This window comes from Vigna angularis, chromosome 6, assembly GCF_016808095.1.
Source record: "Vigna angularis cultivar LongXiaoDou No.4 chromosome 6, ASM1680809v1, whole genome shotgun sequence".
NCBI classification, from domain to species: Eukaryota; Viridiplantae; Streptophyta; class Magnoliopsida; order Fabales; family Fabaceae; genus Vigna; species Vigna angularis.
Window position 1 is genome coordinate 30,325,957 of NC_068975.1, and position 16,518 is coordinate 30,342,474.

A 16,518-nucleotide genomic window follows, 5' to 3' on the forward strand; every position below is an offset into this window, starting at 1 on the left:
ACAGTGGAATAGCCCTAAAAGCTTAGTCCTCCATGAATAGAGTGAAACACATGATGAAATAAAAGTGAAAGGAGTGGTGGATGCTTGCTTCAATGGAAGAGTTTGAGAATGAATGAGTTATGATTTCTGCCTCTCTTAGGTCTCTTTATATTGGCTTGATTGGGGTTGGACTCTGAATCTTCTATTGATAAGATCTTTTATCTTATATCTAATATCTTCCAAATATTCAAATATTTGATAATATCTTGTCTAGATTCAAATAGATTTGACAAATATTATTGTTAATAGTGGACTTTTAAGCCTAACTCAACCCCACAAAATCGGCTTATAGGGTGAGGTTTGCACCCACTTAGAAGTAAGAATTGGCCTTATCTTTAGTCGATGTGGGACTTCCAACACACCCCTTCACGTCGAGGTATAGACATCTCGTGCGTGATAGTAGAAATTGGGTGGTCCGATAACGACCTGATAGCGGGTGGAATAAAAGAATAAAATGCCCACTCAGAACTCGTTAGGATAGGCTCTAACCATGGCTCTGATACCATGTTAGTAGTGAACTTTTAAACCTAACTCAATCCCACAAAACTGGTTTGTAGGATGAGGTTTGCACCCACTTAGAACTAAGAATTGGTCTTATTTCTAGTCGATGGGACTTCCAACAATTATCTTTTTTATATTTATTGATATAGTTAAATAAGATAATTATTAACAATATCAAATAAAATATCTTAAGATATATTTTCTCCAAATTATCTTTTAAAATATCTAACATACTTGAACCTCCCAAAAATTACAATTCAACTCTTTTTATTTTATTCAAAATTGCACAGAAGTTCAAAAATTCTTCTAATTGCACTTTAGCCTTTTCTTACTTTTCAAAATTGCAATTCAAACTTTTATTGCAACTTCATCAACAAACATTAGACTCTTTAAAATAATTTATGCAATTAAAATCTAGCCTTTTTAATACCCAAACCCGATAAAGCCATGTAAAATCTTATTCAAATAAATCATTTAAGCACAATTATTCCACTAAAATTTTGAAATTAAATATAAAATGTGAACATAAATATAGACTCATCAATTAACATCAATTAATTAGTGTAATATGTACTTATTTTATATTTTTTTAATAAAAAAAATTGCGTTATTAACTATAATACAGTAGTTATTTTGAAATCTACTACTTACAAATTTAGTTTTGGTCGAAGATAGTTAATTATTAAACATACATCCTTCTTTCATGTATGTATTTATGTTTCTTTTACTTCATAAACATTTTCTCTATTCATATCAATTATAATCTATCAAATATTATTTGCATATTGGATAATACAGCTAATATCAACATTATCACCTACTAAAAGGCATATTGATTCCCTTAATTTGTACAACAAGATAATAAACCTTTTATTTTTCCCATAAAAGATAAAATACTATTTTTGTTTTTTAAAATACATAAATTTCTTTAAATTCGTGTACTCTATAAAATTCTTTCTACAAAATACAAAACATCAACTATTAAAAAATATTACATCATTACACAATCTTAATCTTTGTGATTTTTTTGGCCTAAAGGTATTTTGAATTTTGAGTTGAATGCATCTCTTTAATTGTAATTACATATTACATATATCATATATAATTTCGTGAATTTGTAGGCAGTGGAAAAAGTACATCACCATCGCATCGACATCCCACATCGTTTCGTTTATCTTTCTTCGTTTTAGGGTTTTACGTTGTGCTTTGTTTCTGAAATCTAATCGTCGAAACAGTGAGAGAGAGAAATGGCGTTGAAATTTTTGAACAAGAAGGGATGGCACACGGGGAGTTTGAGGAACATAGAGAACGTGTGGAAGGCTGAACAGAAGCATGAAGCGGAGCAGAAGAAGTTGGAGGAGCTTCGCAAACAGATCCAGGAGGAGAGAGAGCGCACCGAGTTTCGTCTTCTTCAGGAGAAAGCTGGCCTCGTTCCGTAATTTCTCTTTCTCAATTCAATTCAATTCCTAATTTTCGATTCTTTAGGGTTTTCGTTTTTTTATTTCTGATTTCCTTGTTTCTGTTTGATTGCAGGCACCAGGAGCGGTTGGAGTTTTTGTATGATTCGGGATTGTCCGTCGGGAAATCTTCCAATTCCGAAGGATTCAAGGCACTTGAACAGTTGCCGAAATCCGATGGGACGGATGCGCCAAGCTCCTCTGCTTCTAAGGTGTGTTGTGAACTGCTAAGGTTTTTGTTTGCTGTGAATTGGTTTACTTATGATTGAATGGGTTTGTTTGCTGTAGGAGGGGGCAAGTGTGCCTGGAGCATTGTTTGAGGAGAAGCCTCAGTCTGCCAATGATGCTTGGAGGAAACTCCATTCTGACCCCTTGCTCATGATCCGCCAACGTGAGCAGGAGGCGCTCGCAAAGATAAAAAACAATCCTGTTAAGATGGCTATGATAAAGAAATCGGTAAGTCTTTTTATTCCTTTTTTTTATTATTTAAAATGAGATGCCATTGCCGGAATTAACAACTTAGGCGTGGATTATTGTTCCCTTTCATACCAGTTATGCTTATGCTTAAGATATGCTATTTTTGTTTTAAAAAAATTGTTTCGGGGGAACTGAGGAGGGGAGAGGGAAATAAAACCCCTTCAATATGAAAGGGGAGGCATAAGTTGCTGGGAGGGATTTTGGCCTCCTAATTTCCCTTGCCATGCAGTCTGAACTTCTAACCAAACACTAGAAGAAAGAATATCTTAATTTTAAAATTTCTCTCACATCTAGCTAAACATTGTTAAATGTGTGTTAATTTTAAAAGTTCCTCTCCCATCTAGTCTGGATCACATAGTAATGGACTTTCACTAGCAATAGGAAGAATAATCACTCGATCCATTTTCTATAATTTAATAATCCTTGGTTTTAGGGGGAAAATTACAATAATCCATGTTCCTTTTGCAACCCTCTACTCCCCCCTGGCCCAATTTTTTGGATTATATTTAAGTATAGATGGATTGATTGGACTGTGAATAATGGATTACTTTCACCCTTTTGTGCAAACCTGTGCCCATAGCAGCGATGTAAGTGTCCATGCAATTTGAGGTTGTTGCTCTCTTTCGTAGTGACTTTTGCTTCTGTCTGATATTGGTGTATAATTCTATGAAATTTAAGAATTGCATTGCTTTTTGCTAACTCGTCTAGGCCTTTTATTTTTTCTTCTGTGATTAGCTGATTACGTTTAGATTTTGAAGAATCTTTAAATTGCGTTGACATGGTAGGATGATGAAAACAATTGTTATGGTTTACCTTCAGTAAGACCTTTTGTTTAATGTTGTTTCTAATTTAGGTCCTGTCTTAATAATGCCTGGTATTGTTGTTAGATTGAAGGAACTGATCACAAGGAGAAAGCACATAAAAAGGAAAAGAGGAAGAAACATCGTTCTAGTAAATCAAAGCATAAAAAACACTCTGATTCAGAAGATGACCCTACAGAAGGGAGGAAAAGAAGGACCGATAATGAAGATATTGACAAGAAGCATAATAAGGCTCAATCTGATTCAGGGTATGAATCAGGTGAAAGAGAAAATAGAAGGAAGGATCGGTATGAAGACAAAAAATACAGGGAAAGATCACCCAGCCACCAACAGAGACAGAGAAAGGGCAAAGACTACGAAGAAGGTGCTGATGACAGAAATCATGGCAGGTCCAAGTCAGAAAGGAGTGTCTATGACGCTCAATCAAATCCAGGGTATGAAAGTGATGGAGGAAAGAGAAGGAGGAATCACTATGAAGATAGAAAATACAGAGAAAGATCACCCGGTCACCAACAGAGACAAAGAAATGGCAAAGATTACAAAGAAGACGGTGGTGACAGGAATTATAATAGGTCTAAGTCAGAAAGATATGCTTCAGAAGATAAGTCCAATATAGATGCTCCTAAAAGCGGAGGTGAGCGATTTTCTGAAACAAGCTCCAATAGATATTCAGCTTCTTCACATGAACGTGGATACAAACGCAGAAACGTGGCTCCTAAGCTTTCAGAGGAAGAGCGAGCTGAGAAACTGAGGCAGATGCAATTGGCTGCCGAAGTGCATGAAGAGCAGAGATGGAAACGTATAAAGAAGGCCGAGGAGTCTGATGCACGTGAAGTAGTCCAGAGTAATAACGCTGGCGGCAAGAATTTCTTGGACAGTACTCAGAAAAGTGTGTATGGTGCAGGGGAAGGGGGAAGTGCATCTATAGCTGAGAGTGTTCGTCGTCGGACATACTATTCTCAAGGCAGGTCTGGTGGTGAAGGCAATGCATTTCGGCGATGAATTCTTGGTGTTTTCTTTCTTGGATTCCTTTGGTGTATAATATGTCAAAACCTGTTTAATTTCATTTAGATAATATATGAAGAATTCATGGTTCACTCTTTCATGATTCCAAATTTCTTATGTTTCTCTGATTTAATATCTTCATTTCTCGATGGGAAATATTTTAAGGTATGACATACTGTAATTTTATTATTATCCTCGTTAATTATGATATATTCGAGACATATTTATATAAAAAAGTATATCAATTATTAAGTTCAAAATAAGTTTTCAATTTATACTTTAAAAAACTAAATTTAAAAGACCAACTTTCAATATGCTTTCATTCTAGATAAACTTATTTAATTTTAGGTTTTGTACTACTTTTGTATCAATAATTGACAATTATTTATGTGATTTCTCATTTTTTTTTTCATATTGGATAAAAGGAGTTAATGTAGTTATTTTCTTTAAATTGGTGTTAAAAACCCTAAAAGGTGATAATGTAATTGACATGTGATATTAAATAATTGTTTATCCTTATTGAAATGGTAAATAAATTTAGTTAATAAATCCATATATTTTTTAAATTGGAAAAATAAAATAGACTTTTTGAAAAAAACTAATTTGAATTTTTATTCAAAATTAAATAATTAAAATATATTTAATCTTATAAATGCAATTCCTTACAATAGCTACTCAATACATATTTAAATTGTCTATTACCTTATGATTTTTAAATTAAATAAATTATTTTAAAAAGTTTAATTTGATTCAACTAACTTTCATGCATTCAATTTTTATCCCAAAAAAACACTTCACTAGTCTACATCAAATACCCGGATCAGTCAACAGTTTCAATTTAACTAATGGTTCTATTTGAATCAAACAAAACTTCTTCCAATGGAAGATATACAAAGGCAGTGTACCCTAATGGCCCCAATGAACATAATCAAGGCAAAAAAAACCTTGATTTCTGGTTTATAATAAAAGAGAGTACTTTTGTTCTTATGTAGCAAGCAGCTAGTAGCTACTGATGTGATATGGCTAAGCACTCTTCACTATGCAACGTTTCCTCCTTCATTAATACTGTGGTACAGATTGCAGTTTCATGTCTCTTTCATCAGTTTTTTACAAGTAATAAGGCTTTAAATGAAGGCCAAATCATCATGTCATGTCAACTCCTACACTCATTGGAACTCTCATCAACAGCTAATTATGATTACACCTATCATTAATGAATTTCTGCCGACAAACACCTTGGTAACTAATATCTCATCATGGTATAGCATATTTTCAGATCTCATATTCTCTACTGTTTTTTCTTTTCCCTTTACTGAATATTGTTTATATTTAAAACATCAAAAATATTAAAATATTTTGAAGACACTTTGCAAGGTAAACATTTCATGCAGTTTAAGTTAATAAATACAGCAGAGGCAGAACATGTTGGTCACAGTTTATGACCTTTTGATATCTTGCCTTATCCATTCTCATTCATTGAGCTAGAAAAGATAGAGCTTCACTATCAGAAATTTATCTTCAGCAAGCATGGTTATTCTTCTTCCTCTCCTGTTCACTTTTGCTTGGTTGAAGTTATGTGATTAATGATATTAACACTGTTATTACTGAAAAAGTGTATGTAGGTGTAATGTAGGTGCTCAGTATTTAAGATACTGTTGTAACAACTTTAATCTATCATGAAGAATAATATTAATACCATAGGGTCATAGTGGACCATGTTTCTAGTTACTCCATTGTAATTCACGAGCTGTGTGAGCTCCTTGGGTTGGAGGACATTTAAAGCATTCACTATGCAGATACTGAAGGAAACTCCTTTGAACTTCTGCCAGCCTGCTATTTATTTTTGAGTGATTCCAAATCCTCGTATAACATCTTTCTATTACTTCTCCCACTTTCTTTCTATGGTAAATATCAAACACTTTTCATTTTCCTCAGACATTAAATGTTTTATTTTTTCATTTCATATTTTTATTATAAAAGAAAGACCTTTAAGAAATAGAGCATCACCCCTTGATCGCTTTTCTTGTAGGAAAAGTGTCGGTTTGGCTACAACTTATACAAGAGTTAAAGCCATTCCAAAACCAATGTTGCAGAAGTTGCCAAGTGAGGTGTACAAGATGACCATCTTTTGGTTTCTGGTTTTCTCTGCACATCTTGCTACAGCATCCTCTGTTGTGGAAGTTCAAGGCATGCATTTCAGTGGCTTGTTAACCAGTTCTTGAGTTAGATTGTATTACTGCTGTCAAGTTTCCTTTTCTGTATAGATAATTTTGTTTTAGTTTACAAGAATATTACCTCTGGTGTCTATAAAAAGAAAGCAATCTTGAGTTTTGTTTTCAATATCATAATGAAATGATGAGTTTGTGCATATTAACCTTACAAATAGTTCACTTTTCAGATAAGGATCCAAGGCAGAAGAAAGAGGGCATGCAGCTTAAATTGTACCATGTGAAAGGTCTTGAATCCTCTCTAACCTCCACATCACCATTTTCATTCTCTGACATGATCAAAAAGGACGAGGAGAGGGTCAGATCTCTTCATTCCATACTAGCAAACAAGGAGGGTGTCAGCAATTCTGCCACCACTGCCTCTTCTGATAAACTAAAGGGACCTAACCTTCTGACCACACCACTGAAATCAGGTTTATCAATTGGTTCAGGCAATTACTATGTGAAAATAGGACTTGGGACCCCTGCTAAGTATTTTAGCATGATTGTTGACACTGGTAGCTCACTCTCCTGGCTCCAGTGCCAGCCTTGTCTTATTTACTGTCATGAGCAAGTTGACCCTATTTTCACCCCTTCCACCTCCAAGACATACAAAAGATTTCCATGTTCATCCCCTCAGTGTTCCTCTCTCAAGGCCTCCACACTGAATGCTCCAAGTTGCTCAAATGCAACTGGAGCTTGTGTGTACAAAGCAAGCTATGGTGACAATTCTTTCTCAAATGGCTATTTGAGTCAAGATTTTCTAACCTTATCCCCATCAGAGGGATCATCAGCTTTTATATATGGCTGTGGTCAGGACAATCAAGGGTTGTTTGGAAGGGCTGCTGGTATTATAGGTCTAGCCAATGACAAGCTCTCCATGCTTGCACAATTGTCCAAAAAATATGGCAATGCTTTCTCCTATTGCCTTCCCACATCTTTTTCTCAACCTAACTCTTCCCTATCAGGTTCGTTGTCCATTGGAACCTCATCATTGACATCATTACCGTACAAGTTCACTCCCTTGTTGAAGAATCCAAAGATTCCAAGCCTATACTTTCTTGGTTTGACAACTATTACTGTGGCTGGAAAGCCAATAGAAGTTTCTGCCTCAAGCTACAATGTGCCTACTATTATAGACTCTGGCACAGTAATTACAAGGCTACCTGAAGCTATTTACAATGCATTGCAAGAATCTTTTGTGAAGATCATGTCCAAAAAGTATGCACAAGCCCCAGGGTTTTCCATATTGGATACTTGCTTCAGGGGGAGTGTTAAAGGAATGGCAACAGTGCCTGAGATTCAATTGGTTTTTCGTGGGGGTGCTGCTTTAGCACTTCAAGCTCATAACTCCCTTATAGAAATTGAGAAGGGTCTTACTTGTTTGGCCCTTGCTCCTACCGCAAACCCCATTTCCATTATTGGAAATTACCAACAACAGACATTTATGGTAGCTTATGATGTTGCCAATTCCAAGATTGGATTTGCAGCTGGTGGCTGCAAGTGATCACAAAGCTAGCTAGCAAAGGGTGCAATTTGTCAGTGCTGTCTGCAAATATTTGCTTCAATAAAGGTTAATGAACTCTAATGAGGCATGTGCTGTGTATCTTAGTGAAAAAAAAAATAAGAGAAATGAAAATTAAATACTCATATGAAAATTGCAGTTGTGTTAGATTGAGTGGAAATAGTACTTTGAATATATATATTTTGCAGCTTCTTTCTATTTTTCTGGTGGGACAGATATATATATTTAGTCAGTTTGTAATAGATTGAAAAAATGAGTAATGTAATATAATCTAAAAAATAGTTTTAGAGATCTAAACAAATTAAAAGCTGATTTATACTTGTTTATTTTATAATCTCCTTGAAAAAAGTTAGACAAACTCAAAGAGTTGTACTCATGTCTTCAATTCAAGTTTATGCTTAGATCTTCCATGGGGAACCTAATAAAGGTGTTGGTTTGAATAATTTGTATTGGTTTAGGTGCAATAGTGCAGTTGTGGCCTTCAATAATCTCATTTGGTTGTTGCCACCCATTTCAGCTAGAAAGAGGAAAAGAGATCAAAGTATCACAAAACAAATAATAATTCAAATTATCCTAAAATTGGTAACAATAATCCTACTATCCAAAACTATAAGAAATCATAATATAAATAAGAAATATGGTTTAAACTGGTGGCTGAATTCGGTATTAATATGATAATTAAAATCGATAGGTTAAAATCTTAGTGAAAAGTAAGTCTAATGTCCCTTTCTCTATATGATTAAAAAGAGTAGATGAAAACTTCGTATGATAATAAAATCCCTAATTCTCTTTCTCTAAACTTTAATAGACGTAGGTCAAATGTCCAAATAAATCCAATGCTCTTAAAGGATTTATTCTTGCGACTCTTTCATAAGAGATCCCATTTCCTTTTCTGTCTCTAAAAACCATTAAAACGTAAGAAAAAAAATAAACAAACCTAATTAATTTTCAAACAATGGGACTGGAGAATACTTTTTATTCTAAACATCATTTTCGAAAGGGAACAACCCAATTAAGTGGTGTATATCCTTTCAAAAGTTATCAAAGTTATTGAAAAGGATGGAGTATGAATTTTTAACTTTAATTTGAATGAAATATAAAATGTAGTTGTGATGGTTTCTTATCGTCAAGATGAATTAACATAATTGAAATATGCTATGATTTTAGAGTATGTTAAATACAAACAAAATCTGATAAAATAAAAATAAAAGATGAACATACGATTATATAAACATAAAATTTTACGGATAATTTTTTTTTAAAATAGTATAAAAAACAAATCCGTAAAAAAGGCAAAACTATATAATATTTTTCAGACATACATTAAACCAAATTCTGATTCTTCAATAAATCTCCTCCATTTGGAAACAATAAGTTCAATGATTTATCACATAAATTTTTTCATTATTCACGGTCTCTTTTTACTTTTCAGAAAATTGTACAATGAATACAAAAATATTCCTTAAGCATGAAATTTATGTCCTTATATAAACTTACTTTTGTACGAAGATGATGTAATTCACACATTAAAATTATCTGTGATATGATAACTTTATGCATCTCATGGAAATAATGGAGTTTTAGAGGTTTTGAACTTTGTATTGCTAAGAAGTCACTCTCATATGTGCATTAAAAAGTTCAAAATGGCTACATTATAGAGCAATTGTTGTTACTTGCTTTGCACATTTAAGAGGACCACACATGTAAAGAAATAAAGGAATATCACCTAATTTGTTTTAGTAGCATTTAACTGTTTAGTAATAGATTGAACCTCATTATTGAACTCAAAAGTGTTCTAATGCAAGTGCAAACTGTGTCCAAAAGCTAAAATATGAGATATTGGTTATAGAACAAAAAACTTAACTTTTGGAAGTAAATAATGTTGGGAATCTAGTGTGAGTCTAAATCCCACACATTAGATAGAAATGAGAAAGTAGAACATTATATAAAGGTAAAAGACTCATTAGCCCATTGATTTAAAGTTTTGGGTAGAGAGTGGTGTCAATACTTTATATGGTTGGACTTTAATGTTATAGATGTTTGTGTCTCACAACCTCCTTCTTGTTAGACTCAACAAACAGAACATTCTAATTCAAGTGTTTTAACGTAACAAGCTTCCTTATACGAGAGTAAAATTATCCATATTACCAAAGTTAAGATTTAAAAAAAACGTATTGATAATGGATGATTGATGTTTACATATAAAATGATTATTGTTCTCATTTATATAGTACAAATTAACATAGATGAGACAATATATTTGTAAATATAACACCATAAATCTAACAAATTTTACTATAAAGTAAGTTTAAATTTAATTCACATCACAAAATTAACTAATATGATGATACTAATTTTTATTTATATATTATAAATTAATTTCACCTCTCTTTTTAACGTGAGATTCCCAACCATTAGAAATAAAATTTAGATTTAATTCTTGACATTTGTTTTCAATTAATGTGCACTAATAACTTTGTGTATTAAAAACCAACAAAATTTTAATTTAATTCAGATAATAAAAAAATAAAATACTTATAAAATGTATTTTAATATTGTTGAAACTGTTGGGTCTAATGAGGAGGAAGTTCGAAGTCACAAACACCAATGAGAGATGAGTCCAATCATACAAGGGATTGACACCACGTCTACTCAAAATCTTAATATAATGAATTAATAGGTCTTTTATCTTTATATATTGCTCCACTTTCTCATTTATATTCAATGTGAGACTTAGACTCACTTAGATTCCCAATCAAAACTCTGTAAGATTAGATTTTTAGTTTAATGTAACAATTTAAAAAGCATAATTCTATATGAATGTAAATTTATACTTATACTATTTTTTTTGGCACAATAGTAATTTTCAGGCTCTTTTGGTAAAAAGACTAAATCATACATATTATAATTAGGCTTAAATGCTTATTTGGTTTTTATAAGTGAATTTTTGTTTAGTATCCAGGTTTAGAAATGTAGACATTTAGTTTCTATATTCACACTTACGTGGCTGCACTTTTTTTCTCTCTCATATGCTCTCTTTCTGTCACATTTTTCTCTCTCTTCCACCATTAACTTATGCTCTTCATGCCACATTAAGTACCATAAATTGCACCATTAAAGAATAAAAAAGGTGCTTCAATTCCTCATAGTGCAAAAGAAATAGCAAATCTTTATTTTTTAAACTCATTATTTTAATTTTGAGAAGAGGATGAAACACAATTATTTTCTTAGAGCATTAATAATATATTTAGTTTGTATTTATAAAGTTAAATATTTTTTATTATGTATTTTAATTTGAGTGAGTAGTTAAATTTTAAATATTTTACATTTTTTAGTTCAGTCAATAAAGTTTGATTTTATAATCAATTAATACGACCTACTATTATTTTTTCTTTTTTATTAAATATTTAAATTTTTTGTCATTAATTAAGATAATCTGACTGTTTGATTTTACTTTCAAGATATAACACTGCAAATTTCAACAATAAGAAAAATAAAATTTTAAATCTTGATTATTTTTCTAAAAGGTAAGATGATTTTATTTTATAAATTAAACTGTAAAATACAAATTAGCATATACAGTTACAAAATATATATATATTCGATAAAATAATTAAAATTTTAAAATTTATTATTGTTAATATTTGAATTTGTAATATTATACACAAAATTCTAAAATTAAATGGTGATTGAATAGTATACTATCAGACAACTATTAATAGTACAGTCAACTATTATTCCAATTCTAAAATTTTGATAATCTTAAATAATACCGTTAAATAAGTGATAGAAAACTGAAATAATATGATTCATTCATTTGATCAGTTATACTAGGTTGAATAAGAGGAAAGTGATTATGCAATTTGAAATTTACATGGAATAATATGAATGAAAGTGATTCATTCAAAATTAAAATAAAGATTTGTTATTTCTTTTGCACTATGAGGAATTGAAGCACCTTTTTTGTTTTTTAATGGTACAATTTATGGTACTTAATGGTGATAAGAAGAGAGAAAAAGGTGAGAGCAAAAGAAAGAGAAAAAAAAGTACAATCACCTAAGCGTGAAGTTAACGCTCTTTCTACCAACTTAATAGATAAGACTAAATTGATACCGAAAACAAAAGAACCAAATATCTACATTTTTAAAACTAGATACTAAACATAAATTCATCTCAGATCGAGACGAAGTAAGCATTTAAGTCTTATAATTATTACTTGATTAACAAATTTACAAATAATAAAAGTAAACATAAATAACATAATTCTTTCTAACCTTAAATATTATTAAACCTTAAACCTTAGTACAAAGGAACGTTCTTAAGATATTTTTTTATTAAAATATTTCAATATAAAAATTTAAAACTCAATATTTATCATTCTTTGTTTTGTTATATTTAATTTTATTTTTTTATTCAATGTAAAACTTTTAACTCATTATTAATTTTTATACTTTATATATAAATTACGTGATTATATCTTATAGAATTATTCAGTTTTCCTATATGATATGAATAATTTATAATCAATTCTCTAAAATAATGTTATTATAGTCTGGTAAGTTTCACATTTGGTAACCTTTTTTTGGCTAAACTACACCTCAATGCATCTTACAATGGGAAGACTAATATTCAATAAGTCAAACTTACTTATTTACACAAAAAATGCTTTAATTATTTGCAAAAACTGTCAGGTCTTTTCTTTTATTTTTTTTAAATAAATAAAAAGTCTTCTGTTATCTTTTATACATATGTAAAAAAAAAAAAAAAACTGACTCAATGGTTCTATACAATAGAATGAGATTATGTGATGCAATACTTCCAACCTCCCTCAAATTCAACCCGAAAACTGAGACTTTTTATTTTTTTAGTAAAAAAGTTATTTACTTTTTCAGTTTTGATATGATTAAAATTGCTTTCATGGGGCATAGTAACTGTAACATGAGACAGTGACTGGTTAATTTAATTAAGAATTAGCTAATGATGTATGAACATGAATTAGTTTAGTTTGGGTTTGAGGGTCTACAAGGGACCCATTCTCTGCTGTCCAAATTCATTTTTCTCCATTGATGGTAACATGCATTTGATATGGTAGCAGCACAACACGTTGCGTTGGCCACACTGCATGGCACTGCACAAAGACTATGGTACCATTATTTAATACAAGTTTTAGGTGCAAAATTCAAACTTAAAATTTCAAATTACTGGTGGGGTCCACCCATATTTGATTGTCAAATGATATGTCTGTTGCAGCCTCTCATGCTGACCATATCTGCAAAGTCCAAACCTTGAATGAAATCAATCCAAAGGGAATGCAGAATTCAGAATCAGAAGAAGAATTGCAGATGAACAACTGCTGCATCCAAATCCACTAATGCAAGTAAGTTGTTACATACGACATTAGGACATTATTTGTATTTGTTAATGATCATGGTCAGTGATGGTGGCAGAAAAGCTGTGCATATTGTTAATCTATGTTTTGTATTTGTATATGGAGAGAATAATCTTTTGCGCAAAATCCGGATAGAAAATGCTGCAGACATTGAGCATTGTGCAGTGAACATAAATTTATGCATACATGGCAAAGACATTGCAGATGGTATCATAGCACTTTCTAGACCTTAAATAAAGAATGATTATGTTTGATTCTCCAACTTGGTCGTATTACCACCAATTCACAAACAGTTTCCAGATCTCAAGTTAACAAAATGAAGGCTGGCTCCACTTGTTCACTCTTAGCATAACCTGCCACAACTAAAAAGACATGGTTCCAGCAAAATGGAACACTATGATCAGAGGCCAGTATTTAAATTTTAGATTATAGGGTCTGTTCATTGTAAACCTAGTCAAATGAGATAATTAAATATCTGGTAATAAAGATGCGCCCTAGTGTATTGCTGGATTTTGCTTTTCATAGCTGAAAAGTGAAAAGTCTTGATGTCTAAAAGTGCTGTCATGCTGGATTTCAATTTCATCATATAAAGTTTCTTGTTTCAGGTTCTTATCGTTGCTTGTATTATCAGAGGGACTATAGGGATTCAACCTCAGAGAATTCGTTGATTCAACACTTGTGTGATATTTTGCAGGTGCAAAACTACTGGTAAGGATTTCCCATGTAATTCTCTAAACTCTGGAGTTTGCTTATTTTATCTCCTTACATACTATAAATAGATGCCATTCAGACAACTCATATTTCATGTTCTCTAGGAATTTGATTCTATTTGTGTGAATTTCCATTTTCTATGTAGTGATTCATGCTACTCTTTGTTGCTTCTGTCTCCTCTTTTCCTTGTCAGGTGTGCCTTATCTTTATTCCATGGGGTGTTTTTCTTCAAAAGTGATAGCAAGATCAATTAGTTTCCATGAAGAGAGAAAGAAGAGATCACAGAGAGCAAGTAATGGTATTCCACTGTTGGAAGATCTAATAATCTCCTCTGGTGGCAGTGATCAGTACCTAGCTCTTGTCTGTGCAGCTAACACAGTATCCAACAAACTGCACTCTGGGAATCTTAGTTCTAACACATCCTCAAAACTTGCCATTGAGCCTGCCATTTCTGAAACCATCAAGAATTTGAAGCCTGTATCAGAAAGACTAGTTCAAGGAGAAGGGAAGAAAATTGATAGAGAAAAAAAGAACAGGTCCAAAAGTTGGCACCAGTTTCCAGAGCATATTGTGCAGTCTCTTGCTCAGGAGAATTCATCTGGTTTTGATGATAAACATGACTCCAGTTCTAAGGGTGCTGCACGTAGTAAGAGTTTTCACACAGTGGAGGAATACGATGATATAGTTGAGAAAATATGGTCAAGCAAGTGTCATACAAATCAACAAAGTGAGTTCAATGATGAAGAAGATTCTGGTTCAGGATCAAATACAACTCACCACACTGATTATGCAGTCAAGAGGATGCAAGTACCAAGCTTAATAAAAAAGCATTCATTGAAAGAAAGAAAAATAGTGAAGGAGAGCAAGAACTTGATTACAGCAGCATCAGAAAGCAGCACAGAAGCTCCAAGTCCAAGTCCTAATAATAAAAGTAGCATCATTGAGAAGGGAAATAAGAGAAAAGCTGTGGCAAAGAGGCTAGAATCACTTAGAATCCCTTCCAGTGTTGAATATCCAGCCATTGCTAGTCTTAGAGAATGGCTTCCCAAAGGTGGAATATACTCTCCTGGATCCTATGTCACCCCAAAATTTGGTAGCTATTCTATAATGGATATCAGTAATGCAAATGAGTCCAGTGAGGATTCTATATTCAGTCCAGAGTTGGTGTCTGCTTTTGAACACTGTATGAAGAAACTTGAAGCAGAGGAAGAGAACATTCTGAAACAAATTGTAGAGCATGTGGATGAAGAAAGCGAAGCAAGCAGCACCATCAAAAAACACTATGCATAAAAGTCACACTCATACTTCAGGTGAATTTTGTTTATAAAGGATAAATAGCAGATAATGTTGCCATTTCTACTCCTCAATATCGTTCACATCTTCAATGTCTGTGCATGTGAATTTCCAGTTCACATATTTTCATTCGAGAGTATTTTGGAAAGAGCTGCAATAATTTTTATGACAGTCAATGTAAATTTACGTTCACAGTTATAAAAATATTGGACAAAAAATTTCACTACCAACTAATTTACAGTGTTTTTTTTTTAAAATTTTTTGAAATGATAAAATAAATATTTACGGGGACAACAGATGAAGCTACCAACATAATTTGTAAAGGACAAAAAGTTTGAAAATAATAAAAGAAAATTACAAAAACTAAAAAAAAATCATCATATTTGAACACCTAGATTTTTTTTTATAGGTGTTTTCTTTTACCTAAACTTTAACCTCGTTTAAAGTAGTACCTTGTCCAAATAAGCATTTAAAAAAATTAGTAAAATTATTTTATTTTACATAAAATTGCTTCAATTTACTAGAAATAAATAAAAACGTTAAAATCATATTTCTAGAACTTTAATTTTTATATATATATATATATATATATATATACACACACACACACATTAATCAAATGACTTTTTTTCGTGGATTACAAATCACAATATTTAACTTATTGTATAATGTTGTTTAATACTATGTTTAAAGTTGATTTTTTTTTTATTAAAATCAATCATCATAATAAGTAATTTTTTAGACTAAATAAAAAAATCTCTCAAAAAGTAACATTAAATCCAAATATAAAAATACAACAAAATAATAAAAACACAGCATGCGCCTAAAAAACTAACTAAATATTTTTCTCACTGATTTTTCTAAAAACTCTATGTTTTTATCATTTTTATGATAATAATAAGAACACCAATAATAATAACAAAAAAAACTCTTTAAAGAGAGAAAAGAGCGAAAAAGCTTTCTAGATGAAGCCTTCAATGTTGCCTTCATATATTACTTTTGCCTGCTTATATATCCCAATTTAATCCACACAGGGTAAGCACAGATGAACAGCACTTGGTTTCATCAAACACTCACTCTCTTTGTTGCATTC

At 31.7% G+C, this 16,518-nt stretch overlaps 3 protein-coding genes and 1 long non-coding RNA gene across 6 annotated transcripts; 3 read left to right on the plus strand and 1 right to left on the minus strand.

The window, feature by feature from the left end:
* The first annotated feature begins 1,661 nt into the window (after window positions 1-1,661).
* LOC108340959 (uncharacterized) lies at window positions 1,662-4,403 on the plus strand. Its single transcript, XM_017578547.1, has 4 exons — window positions 1,662-1,975; window positions 2,074-2,209; window positions 2,286-2,453; window positions 3,362-4,403. The coding sequence occupies exons 1-4, from the start codon at window positions 1,788-1,790 to the stop codon at window positions 4,295-4,297; spliced, it is 1,428 nt and encodes a 475-aa protein (XP_017434036.1). The 5' UTR covers window positions 1,662-1,787; the 3' UTR covers window positions 4,298-4,403.
* A 1,659-nt stretch (window positions 4,404-6,062) lies between these two features.
* LOC108341103 (aspartyl protease family protein At5g10770) lies at window positions 6,063-8,230 on the plus strand. 2 transcript variants are annotated; one of them, XM_017578734.2, is made up of 3 exons: window positions 6,063-6,204; window positions 6,330-6,487; window positions 6,699-8,230. In XM_017578734.2, the coding sequence occupies exons 2-3, from the start codon at window positions 6,385-6,387 to the stop codon at window positions 8,012-8,014; spliced, it is 1,419 nt and encodes a 472-aa protein (XP_017434223.1). In that variant the 5' UTR covers window positions 6,063-6,204; window positions 6,330-6,384; the 3' UTR covers window positions 8,015-8,230. The 2 variants fall into 2 exon arrangements, with proteins under 2 accessions (XP_017434223.1, XP_052735401.1); XM_052879441.1 differs by lacking the exon at window positions 6,063-6,204 and having other exon boundaries at window positions 6,295-6,487.
* A 4,778-nt stretch (window positions 8,231-13,008) lies between these two features.
* On the minus strand, window positions 13,009-14,825 carry LOC128197314 (uncharacterized). 2 transcript variants are annotated; one of them, XR_008249700.1, is made up of 4 exons: window positions 14,685-14,825; window positions 14,484-14,583; window positions 13,650-14,358; window positions 13,010-13,301 (listed from the first exon to the last, which is right to left on the minus strand). It is a non-coding gene; the product is annotated as an uncharacterized LOC128197314 (long non-coding RNA). The 2 variants fall into 2 exon arrangements; XR_008249701.1 differs by lacking the exon at window positions 13,650-14,358 and having other exon boundaries at window positions 13,009-13,301.
* LOC108342339 (uncharacterized) lies at window positions 14,027-15,811 on the plus strand. The gene is made up of 2 exons (XM_017580097.2): window positions 14,027-14,129; window positions 14,326-15,811. The coding sequence occupies exon 2, from the start codon at window positions 14,346-14,348 to the stop codon at window positions 15,420-15,422; it is 1,077 nt and encodes a 358-aa protein (XP_017435586.1). The 5' UTR covers window positions 14,027-14,129; window positions 14,326-14,345; the 3' UTR covers window positions 15,423-15,811.
* Window positions 15,812-16,518: the final 707 nt, after the last annotated feature.

Excerpts from the sequence above, each read along its gene's own strand:
- LOC108340959 (XM_017578547.1), top strand. The coding sequence starts at position 1,788 with ATGGCGTTGAAATTTTTGAACAAGAAGGGATGGCACACGGGGAGTTTG. Across the intron at positions 1,976-2,073 it reads GAGAAAGCTGGCCTCGTTCC|GCACCAGGAGCGGTTGGAGT; the intron begins GTAATTTCTCTT and ends GTTTGATTGCAG. Across the intron at positions 2,454-3,361 it reads TGGCTATGATAAAGAAATCG|ATTGAAGGAACTGATCACAA; the intron begins GTAAGTCTTTTT and ends TATTGTTGTTAG.
- LOC108341103 (XM_017578734.2), top strand. The coding sequence starts at position 6,385 with ATGTTGCAGAAGTTGCCAAGTGAGGTGTACAAGATGACCATCTTTTGG. Across the intron at positions 6,488-6,698 it reads CTCTGTTGTGGAAGTTCAAG|ATAAGGATCCAAGGCAGAAG; the intron begins GCATGCATTTCA and ends TTCACTTTTCAG.
- LOC108342339 (XM_017580097.2), top strand. The coding sequence starts at position 14,346 with ATGGGGTGTTTTTCTTCAAAAGTGATAGCAAGATCAATTAGTTTCCAT.